The following is a 22,628-nucleotide window of genomic DNA, read 5'->3' as shown; positions in this document are numbered from 1 at the left end:
GGTTAAAGTAGTGGGGACAGGAGAGGTCCTAGATGTCAAGGTTAAGAGATGTATCATTTTTACATCTTAAGTAAAAGCTATATATCCTTAAAGAATTCATATCTGTAGAGCATGAAAGTCCACTAGGTTGTCAACCCAGTCTGAGAAAATAAATGTTTTGTATTAGAAGTGGTGCATAAAGGTAATGGCTATAATTTTCAAAGTCATAGCTTTGTGTGAATATTTCCTTCCTTGATTCTTATTAAAAATAACTTTAATGAAGTCAAAAATATTGCCTTTTTATACATAAAAATTAGCTAAGGAATCTCTAAGTGAAGGGTTCTTGACAAGAAGTCACTGGGAAAGATCCTATAATAGAATTCAATGATTTGTATTTTGGGGTCAAGAATATATTATTTTCCAGGCACTATTCTAAGTAATTATTAAGCATGTGAAAAATCAAGGTAAGTTAGCATAAGAAAAATAGACCCTAATCTAGCAAAACATGGCTTCTTTGAGGGCTCAAATGACACATTCACTTCACTTGTGCTCACTTTGTTCTTTCCTTTCCTTTCTTTTTTTTTTTTTGCATGCCTAATGATTCGTTTAATGTACATGTGCTGCTATGTGTCCTCAGGCATGAACTATGTCAACAGCATAATCTACTGATAAGGGAATATAAAAATGCACAAGTTGTAGGAGACTGATCCAGTTTCGTCTTATCTCAGTACATATTCTTCCAAAATGTTCCCTATGACTAAGTTGTGAACAAATGAACATGCCACGGGACCAACAAACTGAGCCAATGTAGGTTGTCCTGAGTTCGAGGCGGAGGGAGGCTAGCTGTGCTGGTTGGCCAATCTTCTGTGTTTTGCATTAGCTACCAAAATATAATCACTGGGTAGGCAGGGCTCATCTAGACCAGAATCAGGAATAAGGACTGAGAAGAAAATTCAGCTAGGATGATGAATGAGTTTCAGCCCATTTCTGGGACTAGCCAGAGAATAAACAGAAAACAGTGGGTTGGGGATCAAGCTATTCGGGGGACCTCTTAAAAGATCTCAGACCTCAGACCCCCAATATCTAAGAAACAAAAAATGGAGCTAGGCCAGTGCAAATCACCTGAGGAATCTTATTAAAAGGAAGATTTTGATTCGGCAGGTCTGATGGGGACCTGAGATTCTGCATTTCTGTAAGCTCTTGGATGATACTGAAGTTGCTGGCCTGTGACCACATTTTAAGTAGCAATGGTTAAGACCAGTTCTGTCCAGGAGAATTTTTATAATGATGTAAAAGTTCTAGCCTTCCACTATGTACACTCTCCACTGTGCTTCCTGAGTTCCTGAAATGTGATTGGTACAACTGAGAATGGCATTTCTAATTAAATTAAATTTAAATTTAGATAGCCACATATGGCTAGTGTCCACAACATCGGCACAGATCTAGACATCCATGGGGTTACCTCTTCTCAGCCAGAATAATATGTAATCACAGCCCCCCCAAATTCATTTGGATTATCTAGGAAGTATCTTTTTATAAAATGCAAACAGTAAAAATACTATCTTTAAGTTGTTTTCTTCCTAATACTTAGCTTAATGACCTACCATGTGTGGTTAAGGTAGGGAGAAAGGAAAGGGATCATTGCCTAGTGGGGTAATTGATGGAGAAAGGAGGGTAAATGGCAGCCAGAATTTGTGCAACTGTGACTGTATGGGGTATATAGGAAAAGGAAGAGCCAAAAAGAAAAAATTCAGAAAGGGTGGTGGAAAGACAGTAAAGAGAAGTAAAGAGTACCTAGGCACCTGACTTCAGCCTGACCCTGTCCCTTTCCTCCTTCGAAAGCAAGTTCTTACTTAGGAAAATGGAACTGAAAGAAAGAAGGGTTTTTTGGTCTGATCTCCTCCCTCCCAGGTGTGGGAGAGCCTACAGGGGAAAAGAGGTGATAACTGCAGCAGTCACAAACCCAGTTATGTGCAGACCGGGGGCTTTTCCTATGGCTCCCATGTGGATCAAAGCACAGAGGCCCCCGGTGCCCTCCCCAGAGCTGCGAGCCAATCCCATGGAAAAGGTCTTTCTATTCCTTTTTGTAACCCCGTCTATTATAAGAAGATGATTTTTCTGTGATGTTGATAGGGGTCTAGGGAGGCTCCGAGAGCGCCATCCTGGCAAACAGATGTCAGTGAGGTCATCTGGGTCCTGCACAGCCATATGTAAACACGGCATATGGGGAAAACTGCTCTTATTCAGGAGAAAAAAAACATTGAAATTGTCATTTTAAAGAATTTCCTGCATCCAAAACCCATTTTCCAGAAAATTCTAGCTTGTTAAGTATTCCATAAGAGATTCAGGCTCTATCAATAAACGAACTAGCCAGGAATTCCTTGAAATTTTAAAGCATATATAAGAAATGTTACCTAAGATTGAAAAGATCACTTAAAAAAAAAAAAAACATCAATCCTTTACACTGCCCTCTTAAACTCAGAACATGTCACAGCTTGAGAAACTATTTTCTATTGACAAAGAGTACTCTGGGGGAGAGTGAAAATCAAGACAGTCTTTTGATTAACACATTCTTTATGCTAGAGTTTGTCCCTGCACCTCTACTTTTTCTTTTGCAGTCGAGGCAGACCTCTGATCTCAGAGGTCTGGGAATGTGGCATCTCCTACTTGGTTTCACTACACGAGAGCAGGACACTACACTGGGGCAACTACAAGAGAGAGGGCCTGGAAAAGGAGACCTCTCGCTTCACAGGGGCAGACCAAGTTAGGAAAATTAAGTGAATAGCTTGCGCCCCAGAAAACCATCAGGCTCATTTATTTTTAAGAGATCCAAATTTTGTGATTTTGGTAGTTAAATATCAGGTTGTAAATAAGAATAAAATGTTAAATAGTTAAACTCCTTTGATCTGATTAAAGCTTAGGACTGACAACAGATCATTTTAAATGCTCTCTTATTGATACTTCTCTTTAAACAATGGGTAAAAGATTGTCTAGAAAATATCGATGATCTCAAGTGGCAATATTATACGTATACACACATATGTGCATGGATGTTTACACACACATATGTATGTATATGCATGTATCTGGGTATATATATATGTATACCTACTAAGCTCTAGCAGGCTACTTTATGATAATTGTCACCACTGGGTCACTACCCTGTTTACTTTTTTTTATGTAGACATTTAAAAGTGTTACAATTAATTTGTGGGTACTTAATGGCTAAAGAAAGGTTACTTAAGGATATTTTTGTGACTTTTTGGTATGTATGCCTTTGGCTTTCAAAGATTTGATAACTGTAATGTTGACTTCTAACGAGGTACATTGAAGTATAGTGGTTTAGTGAAAGGAAAATAATAGCCACCTAACAGGAATTAGGAATTAAGAGAATAATCATCTAAAGCCAGTAAGAACAAAAATTAGATCTCTTCTTTTGGGATGTTAGTGTCAGAAGTGCCTATAACTAGTGGGTGCGTCTGGGTGATCCATCAGTGGATAAATCTCCGTTGAATCCAGGGAAACTCCTGGAGGTCAACACTCCATGATATTATAAATTTAACCAGAATGTTAAATAATTATTATACTGAAATCAAAGAGAAACAAAATGTGGCAATTTGGGGTTGGAAAGCTGTAGTCAGTTTCGTTAGGCAATGGGGAATATAATTTTATGAAAATACCCAGAGAATTTTCTTAATGTGCATACCTACTGTTTATGATGAAAATAAAACTGACTTGCACAAGATGTATATCATTTGGTGATTATGGCACAGACACATGTTTACAAAGTTTTAAGTACAGAGTATTTATGCAAAATTCCACATTAAAAAACAGAAAAGTGCAGTGCCCTTGACCAACAAAAATGAACTGGAATAGCAATAAATTAAATTTCATTAAAACTAACATTAACTCTATTAAAGTGTTACCATATTAGATGTGACATGCAAGAAAAAGAACAACGTTTCAGGCAGGAAAATCGTGCATTAAGATTTGCAATCAGTCATAGTATTCGACGGGGTTTAACTATATTCTTTGTCCACTGAGCGCTAGGAATCTGAGGTGATTTCAATCTAACATTCAAAACACAATTTACCCCCCTCCTCAAAATAAAACATGTATACCCCCTAATATTCTGAATTAAAAACAAACAAGAATAAATAAAACAAAAGGGAAAAAGAAACACAATTTATATTTTCATCTCAAAACCAACAACAAAAAGCCAATGCCTCCAGTGACGAAATCTAGTATGTTTTCGCCCCATACTGTTATGCAGTGGCAAGTCAGACTATTTCATGAGACCCGATCTAAGAAAAGAAACATTTTCCAATTCCTCCTTTTAGACAATGAGATCATCTCAGATTCCTCCTATCTTTTTACCATCGTGAACATATTTGAACACGTCAGGTTTGCACAGTAAGAAAATGGCTTTGTGGAAATGTATTTTTGTTTTGGCACAAAAATATTTTCTAATACTTCAAATCAAAATTTTCACCCACAACAAAACATCAAGCCACACAGGTGCTTCACTGGTGCTTACTTATTTATGTTGAAAACTGTAAGAATGGCCATTTGCTTCCAAGAACATTGTAGTTAAGTAGCAATCACTTCTCTTTCAAGGAATAGCACCAATATGATTACACCTCAGACTGGGGAGTGCTCCTTCCAAGCTCTTTAATTCCCTGGAGAATTCGCTTCATATGGCCCACCTTCAGTATCCCCAGGTCCTTAAAAAAAGAAAGAAAAAGGTAGAAAGAAATTAAAAAAAAAAAAAAAAGAAAAAGAGAAAAAAGTTTACTGATGATAGAAAACTGGGGACTAAACATTTAATCAGCAAGGAACAGCATTCAGTACTAGATCCATTTTATTGTTCAGTAATTTAACTACAAGCTAGAAAAATGAGTTAATAAAACAAAAACAACATGATATTGAAGAATTACCAACCAATAAATAGCACATCCTACACAAATTCTTAACTGTGACATTCTCATAAATTATATATGATGGTAGTTCTTCAAGAGGCAAAACTAGTTTCCTTTCTCCTTTATTTATTTATTTAAAAGACAGGCTCGGCTCGGCGCCTGTGGCTCAAGTGGCTAAGGCGCCAGCCACATACACCTAAGGTGGTGGGTTCGAATCCAGCCCGGGCCCACCAAAACAACAATGACGGCTGCAACCAAAAAACTAGCTGGGCATTGTGGCGGGCGCCTGTGGTCCCAGCTACTTGGGAGGCTGAGGCAGGAGACTCACTTGAGCCCAGGAGTTGGAGGTTGCTGTGAGCTGTGATACCACGGCACTCTACCCGGGGGATAGCTTGAGGCTCTATCTCAAAAAAATAAAATGAAATAAAATAAAATAAATAAAAGATAGGCTCTTTGGGAACCAGGCACAGTGGCTCATGCCTGTAATCCTAGTACTCTGGGAGACCCAAGGCAGGTGGCCTAAGCTCAGGAGTTCCAGACTAGCCAGAGCAAGAGGGAGACCCTGTCTCTAAAAATAGTTGGGTATTGGGCGCCTGTATTCCCAGCTACTTGGGAGGCTTGGGGCAAGGGGATCACTTGAGGCCAAAGAGTTTGAGGTTGCTGTGAGTTATGACACCATGGCACTCTGCCAAGAGCAACAAAGCAAGAGTCTATCTCTAAATAAATAAATAAAGACAGGCTCTTATGGATCTCTGAGAAAAATGATATAGTAAATTAGAGCATCCACAATTAGTAACATGTCTTGTGCTAAAATATTATATTTAAAAGTGAGGCTTAATCCTCGAGGAAGATAACGTGTACCAGTGCCTATTACCTAAATTCGGACTATAAATGCATTTGCAGGTGCATTAGAAGTCGTTGGTTTGAGATGACTATTTCAGTTAAATATTCTTTATACTTTGTAATATATGAAAACTTACGTAAATATAGCTATCAGTTGGTTGATGCTTTCCCTCAAAATATTACTGGCTCTTTTCCCTCAGAGTTATCCTTAGTGTTTCTTTTCTTTTTTTTTTTTTTTTTGAGACAAAGCCTCAAGCTTTCACCCTGGGTAGACTGCCGTGGCATCACAGCTCACAGCAACCTCTAACTCCTGGGCTCAAGCAATTCTCCGGCCTCCGTCTCCCAAGTAGCTCGGACTATAGGTACCCACCACAAAGCCTGGCTATTTTTTTTGGTTGCAGCTGTCATTGTTGTTTGGCAGGCCCAGGCTAGATTCGAACCCACCAGTTCAGGTGTACGTGGCTGGTGCCTTAGCCGCTTGAGCCACAGGCGCCGAGTCTCTTTTTTTTTTTTTCACACAGAGTCTTCTCCTGTTGCCCTTGGTAGTGCCATGGTGTCGCAGCTCACAGGAACCTCCAACTCTTGGGCATAAGAGATTCTCTTGCCTCAGCCTCCCAAGTAGCTGGGACTATAGGCACCCACCACAACGCCCTGCTATTTTTTGTTGCAGTTGTCACTGTTTAGCTGGCCAGAGCTGGTTTGAACCCGCCAGCCTGGGTGTATGTGGCTGGGGCCATAACCACTGTGCAACAGGCACAGAGCCTCCTTCTTGTTTCTTAAAGAATTACCCTTCTGTAAGTGCTAAAATTCAATATTTAGTGTTCAGAAATGGATGATGACTTCAGAGTGTACATAATAGGTACTCTGCCAATATTTGTTGCATGAATGAATGAAGCCCATCCGAGGTAACAGTCATATTCACCCTCTGAGAAGCTAAGAGTTAAATCCTCCAAACTCTACTGTTTGCTAATGTGTGAAGTCAAGAAACCTCTCCACAAAACAAAATTGGAAACATCTGAAAATATTAAAATGATGAATTCCACAGCAGCCTAAAAGACAAGGTTGTGAGGTTACTTGTTGGGGAAGACAGATTCCAAATATCTACCCTATTTTGTACATTAATAGCATTTTTTTAAACTTTTAAGTGAAATAGATCAAACTGGTTTAAACGGTCCCTCCCTCTCTTCTTCACCCCCGCGCCCTCTTACCCTTTGTGACCTTTTGAGTTCTGTAGCAGCAATGCTACTGATAATTTTGAATCCTTCTGACTATTCTTTCCATGGCCAGTGCTATTTTCAAGCTTGAGATACTTTCAGGATAACATTTTTATAATATTTAACTGACCTAGAAAAGGATTTTCTCCTGTGACACAGGGCATCCAAAATTAGACGGAAGGCAACTATACATTTCCTGAGTATGTGCCAAAGTATCGAACTTAAAAGCAAGATGAGTTCCTGGAGGAAGATGCCAGTGCTTGCTACCTGAATTTGGAATATAAATGCATTCACAGTCACATTTAGATTCTGCTGCTTTAGTGGAATATTTAAATATTCTTTATACTTCATGATGATATAAGTATAATATTTAAATACTAAATGTTTTATTTTAGGCCATATATACACTGTATTCTCAAGAATAAAAGCTTCTTTAAGGGAGGGAGACTCTACTCAGAACTACTATTTTGGCATAATAAGGTTAATGTTTTCCATAGAGTTATACCAACTTCTTAGCTAGGTGGGAGGCTGAGGCAAGAGGACTGCTTGAGCCCAAGAGTTAGAGGTTGCTGTGAGATGTGACACCATGGTACTCTACCGGGGGCGACAAAGTGAGACTCTGTCTCAAAAAAATAAATAAATAAATAAATAAAAACAAAACAGAACAAAAAAGCCCCCAAAAAGCTAAAGAGAAAGTTTACTAAAATAGTTCTTAACTATCACCTTTCCACTCTTACTGATCTTCTCACCAAGGTCCTATCACTCCTCGGCTCAGTGTATGTGTGAGCTCTGCTTTTGCATTCTGCAAATATCTGCGTCCTTCATTGTGTGTGGACATACGTATTTATATGCATGTGTGTTTATATGTGTTTTATATATACACACAGTCTTTTCCTTGAGAGTGTGCTTTTTCATGGCAAATGAGAGCCAAACTTTTAGAGAGCAGATACTATCTGGGAAAGCTGGCCTAAGACATTAATCAGTAGCTACTCAATAAATACTGCTGTTTGCCAAAGATATCAGAAGTTAGGCCATGTATGGGCTATAATGATCCCCTACGTTTACCTTTTTGGGAACTCGTTTAAATTTAAAGCCAACCTTTGCTTTATGAGCTCTACTACTGAGTGTAGAACATATTTTCCTAAATGTTCCAGATTGAGGACTTTCAACAAGGTAATTAATTAATCTATTATCTTATTATGGGTAAAAATAGATGTAAGTGGTATTCACCCACTGATGTGCTAAAATTCTCTGATTCTGTTTAATAGAGATCTGTCTACTACCCATTATCTGTTCAAAGATCTTTGCTAACATATTTATAGATGAAGACACCATAGTTTATTAGTTTGTTAGGAATTCACTGTATCATACTTGAAAGCATTTTAAACCTTGGTCTATAAGAAAAGGACCTCTCCAAGCAATGTTATTACTTATTGGAATTTAAAACCAGTAATGTGTGGTAAGAGAATATGATCAACTCCTACTCCTAACCTGTGGACAAAACAGACTAATTTGGCTACTTCTGCTATTGAGTATCCAGCCCCAAAATAAAAGGAAATTGCTGCAGATCATAAATTATTTTCCCTCATTGTCATAAATAATAGGGGTAATTTTTGCCTCATTATTAAATTAAAAAAAATACATTTCTTTAAGAATAAAGGAATTTGAACAATGTCAGAAAAGAAAGTTTCAATTTATTGGTCTAAATGTTTATGTGACCCGTATGAGTGGCCAGTTTAGGAACAAAACAAAATCATAGGATGTTAAGTAGCCATTGCTGTAAGCCTCTCATCTAGTTCCATATACCAGAAGGCTTTTTTCTTAGCATTTTGAATCAATTTTTTAGTCGTTAGCCATGTATTAGAATTATTTTTAATCATTTTCAGTAGCAATTATCACCTTCCATGTTGATCCAATAAAATGGGCTGTGCAAACAGGAGCCATTTGTAAATACCAGCACAGGAACAGTCACAACCAATGGATGCAGGAAAAAAAATCACTAAATTCACGCTGACCTTCAGCTATAATAGAGAGTGCTTTTGACAGGAAAATATTGCTGACACTGTTGTTCAGAAAGCATACAAGGAACTCGGCCCACAGGACAGTAAATGTTAGATTAGTGCACATTTACATAACATAAGCCAAGCTAAAAGCACAGAACAGAAGAGGCACAGGAGAAAGGGTTCTGTTTTGCAAGAATATTTTCAAGAGCAGAAGAATAGCACAAAGGAAATACCTTAAGATCTCGCCTTTTCAGATGCAAAAGTTCAGCCCCTCTGATGTCATGATGGATGAAGATATCTTTGTACTCTCCCAAATTGAGCAGATCCAGCCAAGCAGCAACTTCCTCTGTGCCCCATTTCTGAACTACCAAAGTTAAGAGCAAAACCCCCATAATTTCTACATGCTCAATGCATCACAAAGCAAAGGTTGGCCAAAGAAGGTGCAACACAGAGTGTAGTCGCAGTGCTAGCAAAGGCAAGGTTAAAGTTATCCTTCAACAAAACTATAGTTCCACTTTTTCTCATGCAGGTTAGAGACTTGATCGACACAAGGACCTGACTATACAAAGACATTTGCTGCCATGCACCCATGCTTAGCTTCATTCCAATTTTCTCACTAAAGCCACCTGACATGCATCCAAAACTTATTTCACATCATTAGGATCAGGGGTACAAGGTCTCTATAAGTTCTGATGATTTCCCTGAGACCAGGTAAGAGAATGGCCATAGACGGCAGTGAGTAACAAATGCCAATTAAAATCTGGTATGGGCTATGCATTTTTTTTTTTTTTGATACAAAAGTCTCACTATGTCACCCTTGGTAGAGTGCTGTGCCATCATAGCTCACAGCAACCTTAAACTCATGGGCTTAAGCAATTCTCTTGCCTCAACCTCCCAAGTAGCTGGGATTACAGGTGCCTGCCACAATGGCCAGCTATTTTTTTGTTGCAGTTGTCATTGTTGTTTAGCAGGCCTGGGCTGGGTTCGAACCCGCCAGCTCTGATATATGTGGTCGGCGCCCTACCCATTGAGCACGGGCACCGCCTGGGCTATGCAATTTTAAACAAAGTTTTCTGCTTAAAGTCCTGCTAATTTCAAGCATCGATTACATTCCTTCTACTATTGTTGATAACAATAGCAATCAATATATTATTAAATCAATTTATCAATTTAATATTTATAAGCTCCATCAGCATTAAGATTATTTTTCAATATGTGTAATCATTCTCTTATGTATTTTATTCAACACTGATCAGCTTAATTAAGTGCTTTAATTAAGCTTAATTAAAATCTACTTATTTGGCATTTTTGGTTTTTAAATGCCCTTCAATAGCTGTTCTACGACTATTGGAAATGAAGTTTTATATCACTTTTAAAAACTGACGTAGCTGGCTGGATGCAGTGGTCCAGCCTGGGGTGAAAGGATCACTTGAGGCCAGGAATTCAAGAACAGCCTAAACAATAGCAAAAAATACAAAAACTGCAAAATTAAGCCAGATATGTTGGCAGGTGTTTATAGTTCCAGCTACTTGGGTGGCTGCGGTGGGAGGATTGCTTGAACCCAGGATTTTGAGGCTGCAGTGAGCTATGATGATGCTAGGTGACAGAGCAAGGACCTAGTCTCAAAAGGAAAAATAAAAAAGACAGCTAATGCAGAAGAATTTCTAAAATGATTTGATTATGAAAGGCATCTACATCAGATACACAGGACTTGAAGATAGTTTATTTACAGTAAGTAAATTTAAGCTTTAAGGAAAAACGAAAAGGGAACTAGAAAAACAGCAACAAAGAGAAGAGAGGATTTAATCTTTGGGAATATGAGCTTTATAGCAAATAGTCATCATTCTCAAGAAGTTCAAATGGTGTCCTTAAAACAGGAAAATGAGGGTGGCACTGTGGCTCAGTGGGTAGGGTGCTAGCCCCATATACCAAGGGTGGCAGGTTCGAACTTGGCCCTGGCCAAACTGCAACAAAAAATTGACAGGCATTGTGGCAGGTGCCTGTAGTCCCAGCTACTTGGGAGGCTGAGGCAAGGAATTGGAGGTTGCTGTGAGCTGTGACACCACAGCACTCTACCGAGGGTGACAAAGTGAGACTCTGTCTCTTAAAAAAATAAAACAAAACAGGAAAATGAATATATTTCCATTTTAGGTGGAAAATGTATTTGGCAATTTAAAGGAGGAAATGAAAGTTTCTGTGTTCATGTAACAAAGTGATCTAACTTTTGATCTTCTAAGAACAAATTACACTGATACTTTGAATTGCTGTTGCGAGAAAGAAAAAACCATCCGAACAGAGACAGTCACAGAACAAAGCAGCAGCAAATTAGCAACCACCTTATTTTCTTGCATGCTTCATTACGACAGATTCCCTCGGAGACTTTAACATGTTTTAGATATGCTATGGTTTCTTATGGTAAAATTCACCCAACACGGAATTCCCCACTGTACCCATTTAAAAGTGTGTAATTCAGTGACATTCAGTATACTCACACTGCTGTGCAGTGCTCACCACTATCTAGCCCCAGCGCATTTTCATGACTGCAATGACGTCACTTTTGTAAGTTATTTTTTCATCATGTTATACTTCCTTTTCCTACATGGACCACCTACCAGGCTGTGGACCTGTCTTCTGCTTCTGAACCTTTTCCTTTTTAAATTTTGGCACTATGCGGAATACTGTGCTTCTGTTGTTTCTTTTGGTGCAATCCATAGGGGGCTCCTGTTCAAATCAAGAAAGAAAATCTTTTTTTTTTTTTTTCCAAGATATCAAGAGAAGAAAAACCCACTCTGATAATAAGAGATAAAATAAGGATAGGTTATAAAGACTAACCGCTGTAGAACAGGGATAACTTCTTCAAAAAAAAGTTCATGATGTACTTCTAAAAATATAGCAATTCCCATAAAATGTCTCTGTTCACATAAATGCCTTTTTTCACTTGTTCAAGAACGGTACATTTGAAAGTAGTGATCTAAATTTACTTCCCCTAAATATCTCTTCTTCAAAGATGAGTTCAACTTCTATTGTGATATGGTGTGTGGTTCTAAAGAAAGAGGCTGAATTTACATACCGCATTCTGATTGGGGTGTAAGATGTAATACAGCCAAGGAATCTCTGTTAATTTCTGTAACTCCACCTCCACCGAGTGTAAGGCATTGGATACCCGCTCTTCATGAGGAGATTCCAACTGCTATTGACCAGATTAGAAGACAAAATAGAACAAGACTCAGTAACAAATCTCAAATACAATCAATTATTCTGCCGCGTATAATGAGCTCCCCTACATAATGCATATCTGTTGTTAGCCCAAACTTTTAGGAAAGAAAAAAACATCTTCCATGTAATTTAATTCAATATTTTATATTTTTATATTTGGGTACTTGTTTTTTGTATTATAAAGGAATTTTAGCATTTTTTTAACATATTAGGGTACAAGAAAGAGTTATACTCTTAATTCATAAGCATAAATAAAAGAATTAAAACATTGATATAGATACAGAATTAGTACTATTCATATATAATGTTCCCTATTTTCCCCTCAAAAATTTGGGCAAAAATGTGCCCATTATACATGGCAAAATATGGTATTTTGACAGTGAACATCCTTATCTCTTATTAAAACTTATTAGTTTTTTTTTTAAATTAAAGGGTTTTTAGAAGCTAACAGATTATGTTATACTTAGTTCATTTTTAAAAAATCTGGATAGATTTAACCTAATTCTTGCTTCCCAAAGATTGCATAGGTAGCCTGTGTGACTTTAATAACTTCACAGGAGAAGCACTGCTTCTCTTTTTCCATGTAAGCCCCATCCTCTCCTCCAAGCACCCATCTACCCTTTCTTGTTTGCACAAGTGAGTAGTCTCGTTATTCCACTTATTTGTGCTAATAATCCCTTGATTTACAGAGGTCACTGTGTGAACAAAGAATATTTTTTAAAACTGGCCCCAAACTTTTCATGTTAAAAGAATTGCAGAAAAATCTCCTTGAGAATTTAAAGGATATGTTTAAGAATAAAAAACAAAACCCGTGAATCTCAGAAAAAGTCGTGATGAAAAACCGTTGTAAAAATGAAGATGAAGCAGAAAGAGAAATGGCCTGTCATCTGGAATAGGCTTTGGATACTTTAAAGAGAATTTAACTGGTCACCTGTTTATACACCTTAGCCCATTCAAAGCAGTTATTAAAATACATTTACATTTTCTTGGCTCGGCACTCATAGCACAGGGGTTACGGCACCGGCCACGTGTATCAAGGTTGGTGGGTTCAAACCCAGCCCGGGCCTGCCAAACAACAATGACAACTGCAACAACAAAAAAATAGCCAGGTGTTGTGGTAGGTGCCTGCAGTCCCAGCTACTTGGGAGGCTGAGACAAGAGAATCATATAAGCCCAAGAGTTTGAGGTTGCTGTGAGCTGTGATGCCACAGCACTCTACTAAGGGCAACACAGTGAGACTGTCTCACCAAAAAAAAAAAAAATTTACATTTTCAATAAATGGATGAAGGTGAAATACACTGTCAGAATTGGGAGGCAGTCAGTTGGATTCTAGACCTAGCTTGTGATTAACTATACAACTACGGGAAACTTAACTGATTTCAGGAGATTTAGTTTTCTCCTCCAGAAATGTGACTTGTGACTAGATTACCTCTGAGGTCTCTTCCTGCTGCTAATCAATACTTTTACAAATGATTTTAAAATTATAGAATTCTTATATATATGTTCATAGACTTTTTGAACTAAAACTTTAGAAAGAATACTATTGTTATTTTTAATAAATTTTTTGGGGGGTTCCTTTTGTTATTCAAGGTATCTCTACCACTTTTGGTAGTTAATAAAAACGTGAAGATTCTTCACTCTGTTGTATAAAATTAACTACTTTCCTTTAAGCCTAAGAACATATTTTATGATATTGATAAAATGGTTATTACATATTCATTCTAGAAGCGAAATAAAGAGTAAATCTTTGTTACTCTCAAATATAATCAACTATTGTGATATCACTATTGTCAAAGGTTTTGGTACAATTCACTGGTACACATATTAAGCCAGACATCCACATTTGACAGTGATAGAGAATTGTCAGAGATAGTGACCTCCCATATTAACACAATACAACTCATAAATATTAGCAAAGCAGTACTCAGCAGGCACTTGTGCTGTACAGAAAATAAAAGTACAGAATAATTTATGTGTCTTGTTCCTGCCAGAAATTATCTTAAATGTCATTTCAAGTAATACAAAAAATACATACACTATATATATAAATTGAGGCACAGGGCCAAGAATAGACATGAAGAAGGTTCCATTGGTTTTATCAAAAGACATAACCGATGTCTCCTCCTCAAAGTTCTTCCTCATGGCCATAGCAGAGGCAGGCATCTCTTGTCCCACACAGGCTGTCTGACTTTCCTTTAGAGTTGGGTTAGAACAATGGCCTTCATGCAGCCTTCAGGCTCTTCTCAGAGCAAAAGATACCCAAAGGAGACACTCTCACGGACCACAGGCAACAGGAACCCCAAACTCAGGCACTTAATAGCCAGCCTGTGTGATGCACCTCCCCTTTATTCACCCACTGTGCCAAGTATGAAGGCTCTAACACCACTTTTATTTAGGCATATATTTGCCCAAACATGAGAACCAATTATTGTCAAAAGAAATATTCTAAGATCACCACCTATCAATTAGGCAGAATTGTTACAAGAGATTGAAAAATAGCTACTGCATTAGCCTTTCTGCACAATGCCAACAGCTTGTGTGAATTAGCCACAGTGGAACTCTAGGTGGCGACAAGATCTAACTTGTTGAACACAGGTCATGGGTGAGGTATTTAAAATACAAGAAAGGCTGACAGGGGTGGGGATGGGGGTAACCAAATGGGACATCCAGGAGCTTCGTTCGGGCATTTCTGCTTGTGCTCTAAGGTCTGCAGTCAGATTCAGACTTGGCCGTACTTGATTTCCAGGATCAATCTGAATTAAACTAAGGATAATTCCTGAAATTTAGTTCTTTGAAGCACTGCATCTAGAAAGCGTCATCTTTTAAGCAAATCCACGGAACCATCCTAGTGTTGTTCACTGCAACACTCCTATTTCAAATGTTAATTCAAACTCATGGCTTCCTGCACTCGTATAATAATGGGTACCCGAGGAACATCTGTTATGCTTCATAAAGCTCAAGTCTCTCAAAGCTGACTGGGGAGAGCAGGATTAGATAAAAACATGATGGCATATGTGAAGGGAAATCTTTACTCCTGTTTGGCTGAATCATAACTTCTAATTTCAGCCAGATATTTTGTGAGAGATAAAAAGTAGTTAAAAAGGGAGCTCTAAGTATGGAGGCCCACAGGCTGTTTCTGCCTTCCAGCCTGCTGAATGCATGTGCTCTAATGAAGGTGAGGGCAAGACATGCATTTCATCATTCTTATGCTAGAAATCATTTTCTCTCCTTACCAAAGGGACCCTGCCATCTAGTAAAGATTCTGTTTCATTATACAGAGCCTTCACGTTGATGGCTATTTCAGTGGCGGCATCTCTCGTAAGATTCTAGAAAAGAAGAATATTAAGAACATGTGATTCTATGTTAAATCTGTATCTCACCATTAGCAAATGCTTTCAGTTTTATTCTCACAAATTAAATTCGCAGCACAGATACTTTTTAAATCTGCCAAAATTCTATATTTGAAAAAATTTCATGGTGGTGCCTGTAGCTCAGTAAGGAGGGCGCCAGCCACATACCCCAAGGCTGGCAGGTTCAAACCCAGCCGGGCCAGCTAAACAACAATGACAACTACAACAACAACAAAAAAATGCCAGGCGTTGTGGTGGGTGACTGCAGTCCCAGCTTCTTGGGAGGCTGAGGCAAGAGAATCGCTTAAGCCCAAGAGTTTGAGGTTGCTGTGAGCTGTGACGCGACAGCACTCCACTGAGGATGACATAGTGAGATTCTGTCTCAAAAAAAAAAAAAAAAGAAAAGAAAAAATTTCATACTCACACTTGTTCGTATGCTTACCTCTTCTAGTTATTATATCATAGACCCAAAAGAATGCTCTGATGACAGTGAATACACTCGGGATCACATCTCCTAACCACAAGTATGTTTATGCTAATACCAACTTATATATATTTCCATATAAAAATTAAGTCAAAGATAGATTTTAAAAGGAGCATTACCTGATTATAGTTCTATCTACTGATTTTTACTCTCAGTAGCTCTAACTAGATCGCTATTTATTTATTTACTTATTTTTGAGCTAGGGTCTTGCTCCGTTGCCTGGGCTAGAATGTAATATGATCACAGCTCATCACAATCTCAAACTCCTTGGGCTCAAGAAATCCTCCTACCTCAGCCTTCCCCTAAATGGGGCTGCAAGTATATGCTACCATTCCTGACTGATTTTTTCTATATTTTGTAGAGCTGAGGTCTTGCTATGTTGCTCAGGCTGGTTTTTGAATACCTAGCTTCAAGTGATCCTTCTACCCTGACCTACCAGAGTACTAGGATTACAGGAGTGAGCCACCACGCCTGACCATCAGATTACATTTTATTCCCTAATCTTGAGAATAAGCACTTACCTATACATGTATATTAATTCAGGTAACTTCAATTGAATAACTAAAAGAATAAAATAATGCCCTCAGTTTTTTCCGTATCATACCATTCTACCAGTACCAATTCTTTTTTTTAATTTTAAGACAGAGTCCTTTGTCACCCTTGGTCGAGTGCTATTGCTATGGCATCACAGTTCACAGCAACATCCAACTCTTGGTCTTAAGTGATTCTCTTGACTCAGCCTCCCAAGTAGCCAGGACTACAGGTGCCTGCCCCAATGCCCAGTTATTTTTTGGTTGTAGTTGTTGTTGTTTTAGCAGGCCCAGGCTGGGTTCGAACCCACCAGCTCTGGTGTATGTGGCTGGCTGTAGCTACAGGTGCCGAGCCCCGTGTACCAATTCTATCCATTCTATTATTTACTTCTTCATTAAAAATTTTACAAAAGCATCAATTTCAGTTTAGAAAAGCAGAATCAGGTAAAAATAATTTCTGTGCACAACTTCAAAAATGAATGACAATGAACATCTCTAACAAAATGCACACCGATGACACCTAAGTTTGCCCTTTGTCAAAGTGAAGTGAAGAAGGTTAAAAAAAAGAAAAAGAAAAAAAGTAAGAAAGGCAAGAGCTAAAAAAAAAAAAACCAAAAACTAACAAAGTAAGAAAGATGTGAAGGAATATGGCAAGGTGACAAGTGATTAAAAGAGGAAAAAAAAAATGAAGAGAATTTAAGATCAGGAAAGGAAAAATGCCAGGAAAAGGAAAATAAAAATCTGACAACAAATTTACCAAAAGCTTCTGGTGGGGACTCCTATAGACTACATAAATTTCATTCACAGGGTCTGGTATATTTTATAGTATTAAAATACAAGGGTAACACCAAAAGAATCTGTGGAATGAGAATTTACCATTAGATCCTCACCTCCGCGCACCGTGGGTTGGCTTTGTTCAGTGCATGGGAGCAGGCGTTTACGGCATGGGCCAGTTCCTGCTCCAAAAGACAGTGAATTGTGGCTGCATCGCAAATCCTAAAAGCAAAAATGGAACAAATGAACAAGAGTGTTGAGTGTTGCTGATTTTCTGAAGTGTTGCTGATTTTTCTGAAGCCCAGAAGTGGTAGCATAACAAAAGTAAAAATAAATAAATAAAAATAAATGAGGTAAAAAAATATTCAATGGATGCTCAATTATGAATGCTAAAGAGTAGATTCACAAGTTCAGATCCCATTGCAACAGAGTATTAAACTGAAAATCTTTATATTAAAAATTAGGCTCAGATTCAGAGAGAAACATACCGAAGTGCTACTTGGAAGTAATAGTTTTGTTTTTCAGGATGAGTGGAAAGTGAGAGGGATCACAAATACAAAGAGTAGAAACTTGTCTTTCATTTGATGAAACTTCAAATATGACAGATTAGAGGGTGAGCAGTACCAGTTCCATGCTAGGAGATTTATAAGCATCATCCAATATAATATTCACAACCTGAACAGGTAGCTATCATTCATTTTCTCCACTGAGGCCCAGAGAGATTTAGTCCGTACACAGAGCTAGTAAGTGGGAGAGCCAAGATTTGAATCTGTGTCTATCCAACTCCAAACCCTGTTATGCCATGCTCCTCTGGTATCTAAACATCTAAGAAAAGTCCAGGAAAGACAAAATCTTGGAAGGCACGTAGGGCAAAGAAAGGAAAGGAGAAAATGTTTCCCTGATGGCTAGAAAATGATGTGAGGCTTGAAGATGAGCAAGAAGGCAAGGCTATTCCAAACCATTTCTCCTTCTGGTATCTTCATGGATGATTCCCTTCAATCTGGGAAGGACAGAGCAGCAGAAGGCACAGAAAGTCTGCATAGTTAAATCAAGAGCAAAGGAAAAGAGGCTCGGTGCCTGTAGCTCCGCAGCTAGGGCACCAGCCACATGCACCAGAGCTGGCAGGTTAGAACCCAGCCTGGGCCTGCCAAACAACAACAACAAAATAGCCGGGTGTTGCGACAGGCACCTGTAGTCCCAGCTACTTGGGAGGCTGAGGCAAGAGAATTGCTTAAGCCCAAGAGTTAGAGGTTGCTGTGAGTTGTGAGGCCACGGCACTCTACCCAGGCCAACCCAGTGAGACTCTGCCTCGAAAAAAAAAAAAAAAAATAGAAAGGAAAAGAGTTTGATTCACACACAATTGATATCAAAGGCAGAAAGGAACTTGCAAGTGTCACCTCTGCATTCTTGTCAATAACCGGGAGGCATCATGAAGGATGGGTTATTTATCAGAAGAGAAGAGAGAGGTAAATGTTCTAATTTTCTAAGGAAGAGAAAGGGGTAAATCAACTTCTGATTAACATTTCCAACTACCTGTTGTGTATCCTCCTAGATATTTCTAATGTAATTTAGATTTTAAAGTTCCACGTAGAACCCATCGTTTTCCCTCTCGAACCTGCTCCTCGTCCTGAACATTATTACTGCTCTAAAGGTCCCACCACCCATCAAGTCATAAGAAACCTTAAGGTTGTCCTGTCTCCTAATTCATACCTTTATACCAATTTTAGATCCTCAACTGTCCTAAATCTGTTCTCTTCTTTCCATTTCTTCTGCTTTAATCTAGCATTTCTTCTCATGACTATTTCTCAGTGCCCTAAGTGTTTACCTGCCTCAGCTTTGCTCTCTTGTGGCGGGGTGGGGGGGGGGGACCTCAATCCTCTATACTATTTGCAGAACCATCCCATAAAGATCTGGCCACTCCTCACCTCTCCATCTGCATTCCCCACATTCTTGACTATATTATGCCAACCTCTGAGTCATCACAGGCTCTCTGAGATTTCCTGAAGGCAGCAAGAACTCACACTCAGTCTGAGGTGCTGGCCAGGCTGTTCCCTATGTATAGACTGCTCTTTCTCTTATGAAGATCTTCCCCTCAGATGCCTAAAAGGTGACTTTTTCCAGGCTGTCCTCCTTCACTGCCTCTGACCGTCCCTGCATGAGCTGCCCACAGAGCTCACTGTGTGCCCCGTGAGAGCACTTTGGCCACGTTTCCCTGCCCCATTAATCTGTGAAGAAATTAAGCAGGGCCACCGTGTGGGCGTCTTGGAGTCCCCTCTGCCTAATATGGGCTTGGCCCATAGAAGAGTCTCAGACCTTTATGTTGAAAATTGAATGAATAAATTATAAAAATACACCAGTGACCTTGATTTTCATCTTGTATAAAATTGAAAAACAGGGAAGAAGCAAACTAGGCTGATCAAAACCAAGTCTGGCCAACTTTCACGTCCTTTTTGAGGTAAGGTCATTTAGTTGGTTCACAGAATGATAAAATGGGAAATATATTTTGGCTTCAAGGAAATACTTTTTGTTTCAAGAAAATACTATATACTGGAGGCCAAAGAAGTTGTTTGTGGCATTCCAAAGATGCACCTGTATTATCCTAAAACTAATATTCCTGTGGATAAGAAGCTGAGATGTACACTAAGGTGGTGATATGGATTCAGCTGAGTTAATATTCAGTTTATCGTCCCTTTCTTCTGAGCTATCTAGTATCTTAGACTTGTAATATTTTATTCTACTTCTGAATATTGGCCCAACAGTTGGGAGTATGTATCTTTTCTCTCATATTTCTAAGACCTCATATATCTAGGTATCTATTAAATATTTACAGCAGTGCCTGTGGCTCAGTGGGTAGGGCCCCATATACCAAGGGTTCAAACCCAGCCCCAACCAAACTGCAACAAAAAAATAGCTGAGTGTTGTGGTGGGCGCCTGTAGTCCCAGCTACTCGGAGGCTGAGGCAAGGTTGCTGAGAGCTGAGTGACGCCATAGCATTCTACCTAGGATGATAAAATGAGACTGTGTCTCTCCAAAAAAAAATTTAAAGAGGAGATTAAGGAATGAGAGTGGGAGAGGATGCAAATGAGTCCCACGACCACTGAGCTTTGTTTTCCTTTCTTTCTCGGTCAATATCTTTATCAGTGCCCAGATGACATCTTTATCAGTGCCCAGTGCCTCCTGCCTTTGAAGTTTGCTCCTGGTTACCGTGATTGTTGTTAACGCTCCTAGGACTTGTTTTGTGTTTTAACCTTTTCTCTTTCTGTTTGCTAAAATGAATTTATGTGCAGTTTCAAAATCTTTATAGCTCTGTCGGAAACTGGTTCTCACACTCCTTTTTTTGTGTGTCCCAAACTCTCCTTGTGGAACAAGGTTAGTGTTGAGATATCCTTCTACATTCCATAGACGTCTGATTAATAATTACAGTGGATAGTAAAGTGTAAAGATTGTGTATAAAATGGGGAAATAAGAATGGAAGGAGTATTATGAGGCAGGGTAAGTCAGGCATTGTGTTTTGGGACAGGTAAGGTCTGGACTACAGACAATACACACGTGTGTGTACATGGTGTGTGCTGTGTGTGTGCATGTGTGTGTTGGAGGGGACGGTGAAAGAGGGCAGCAATTCTGTGGCACAAATGAGGCAGCTGATGAAGAAGAGAATTATATCTCTTGACACCACAAACTGTGGCAACAAAGTGTTACCATTAAAAAACTAAAATGGGGCTCGGCGCCTATAGCTCAGCAGCTAGGGAGCTGGCCACATACACCGGGGCTGGCAGGTTCGAACCCAGCCCTGCTGAAGAACAATGACAACTACAACAAAAAAATAGATGGGCATTGTGGCAGGCACCTGTAGTCCCAGCTACTTGGGAGGCTGAGGCAAGAGAATCACTTAAGTCCAAGAATTTTAGGTTGCTGTGAGCTGTGATGCCACGACACTCTACCGAGGGTAACATAGTGGGACTCTGTCTCAAAAAAACAAAACTAAACTAAAATGGGCTGAGACCAGAGTGCTCCTCATCTAAAAGCCAGCAGAGCCTCCTTACCTAGTAATGAGCTCCTCTGCCGCCTGGGAGCACAGCTGCATCTGTGACACCTCTTCGGTGGCCAAGTCCATACCATGTTGGATGTACAAGTGGGTTCGAATAACTGGTTTACCAGAATCATACTTCTGTTTATCTTCCCAAGACTTTAGAGTGTTTTCAAAGGCCTATTTAAAATCAATATTGCAATGAATTGTTAGTTTAGAACGTTGAGGCTCTGATAAATGTATACTTAGGTAAAACTACAATTGCTTTTTCTCTAATCTACCATCCCATTAAATAAATTGCAAGCATAGTAAAAAGACATTTTAAAGTTTTCCAATGTACCACCACAAATGACGATGAATACAGGCAGTCCCCAGGTTATGAATGATACAGGTTCTTAAGTTGAATCTCTCTGTAAGCTGGAACAGGTACATTTACCTATTACCTGTAATTGGCTCCAGCTGTAAGTGGGAGTCGTGTGTCAGTCAGATGTCTGTAACCTGGGACTGACTGTAATAGGCTTCATTCATAAGCACAAGTTGCATGTAAGTTGGACATTTGTAACTTGGGAACTGCCTGTCTATCATTGAAAAGTTAAAAAAAGATTTTATACATCAATGAAAAGAATATTGTCAGTCTTATTTGTTACAGGTTGACCTTAATTAAAAATGCACATTCTGGAAAAGGCAAAACTATGGAGATAGTAAAAAGATCAGTAATTGACCGGGGTGGGCTAAAGTGGATAGGGATGAATAGGTAGAACACAGGGAATTTCTAGGGCAGTGAAACTATTCTGCATGGCACTGTAACAGGGAATACAAGTGATTATACCTCTGTCCAAATCCAGATTAAAACTCAAAGAGTAATGTAAATTATGGGCTCTGGTTACTAAAAATGGATCCATATTGGCTCATGAATTGTAACAAACATGTCACATTAATACAAAGTGTTAGTAACAGGTGAAATTATGTATGCAGGAAAGAGGGAGGAGGAAGTATGTGGGAATATAAATTAGAATTCTCTGTACTTTATGCTCAATTCTTCTGTAAATCTAAACTGCTCTAAAAAACAAAGTCTTGATTTTTTTTTATCTTTTGAGACAGAGTCTCTCAAACTATCTCCCTAAGTAGAGTGCCATGACGTCATAGCTCACAGCAAGCTCCAACTCTTGGACTCAAGCAATCCTCTTGCCTCAGTTTTTCTATTTTTAGTCGAGATAGGGATCTTGCTTTTTGCTCAGGATGGTCTCGAACTTTTGAGTTCAAGCAATCTACCCGCCTCAGTCTCCCTG

At 38.9% G+C, this 22,628-nt stretch overlaps 1 protein-coding gene across 3 annotated transcripts in view; it reads right to left on the bottom strand.

Annotated features, from left to right (window-relative positions):
• Nucleotides 1–4,268: 4,268 nt before the first annotated feature.
• Nucleotides 4,269–22,628, bottom strand: part of DGKH (diacylglycerol kinase eta) — a 190,509-nt gene continuing 172,149 nt past the window's right edge. For 2 of the 3 annotated variants that reach the window (XM_003790345.3, XM_003790347.2), the window contains 7 exons: nucleotides 21,356–21,519; nucleotides 17,429–17,534; nucleotides 15,408–15,500; nucleotides 12,029–12,148; nucleotides 11,571–11,679; nucleotides 9,192–9,322; nucleotides 4,269–4,703 (listed from right to left, as the gene is read on the bottom strand). In XM_003790345.3, the coding sequence (XP_003790393.1) occupies nucleotides 4,614–4,703; nucleotides 9,192–9,322; nucleotides 11,571–11,679; nucleotides 12,029–12,148; nucleotides 15,408–15,500; nucleotides 17,429–17,534; nucleotides 21,356–21,519 (813 nt within the window). In that variant the 3' untranslated portion in view covers nucleotides 4,269–4,613. Of the gene's footprint in view, nucleotides 4,704–9,191; nucleotides 9,425–11,570; nucleotides 11,680–12,028; nucleotides 12,149–15,407; nucleotides 15,501–17,428; nucleotides 17,535–21,355; nucleotides 21,520–22,628 lie in introns of all 3 variants that reach the window. The other variant, XR_001161318.2, reaches the window with a different exon arrangement.

This window comes from Otolemur garnettii, unplaced genomic scaffold (genome assembly GCF_000181295.1).
Source record: "Otolemur garnettii isolate 467f Iridium unplaced genomic scaffold, OtoGar3 scaffold00043, whole genome shotgun sequence".
Classification (NCBI taxonomy): Eukaryota; Metazoa; Chordata; class Mammalia; order Primates; family Galagidae; genus Otolemur; species Otolemur garnettii.
Note: the sequence above shows the minus strand (reverse complement) of the source record. Positions and strands in the feature narration are given on the sequence as shown.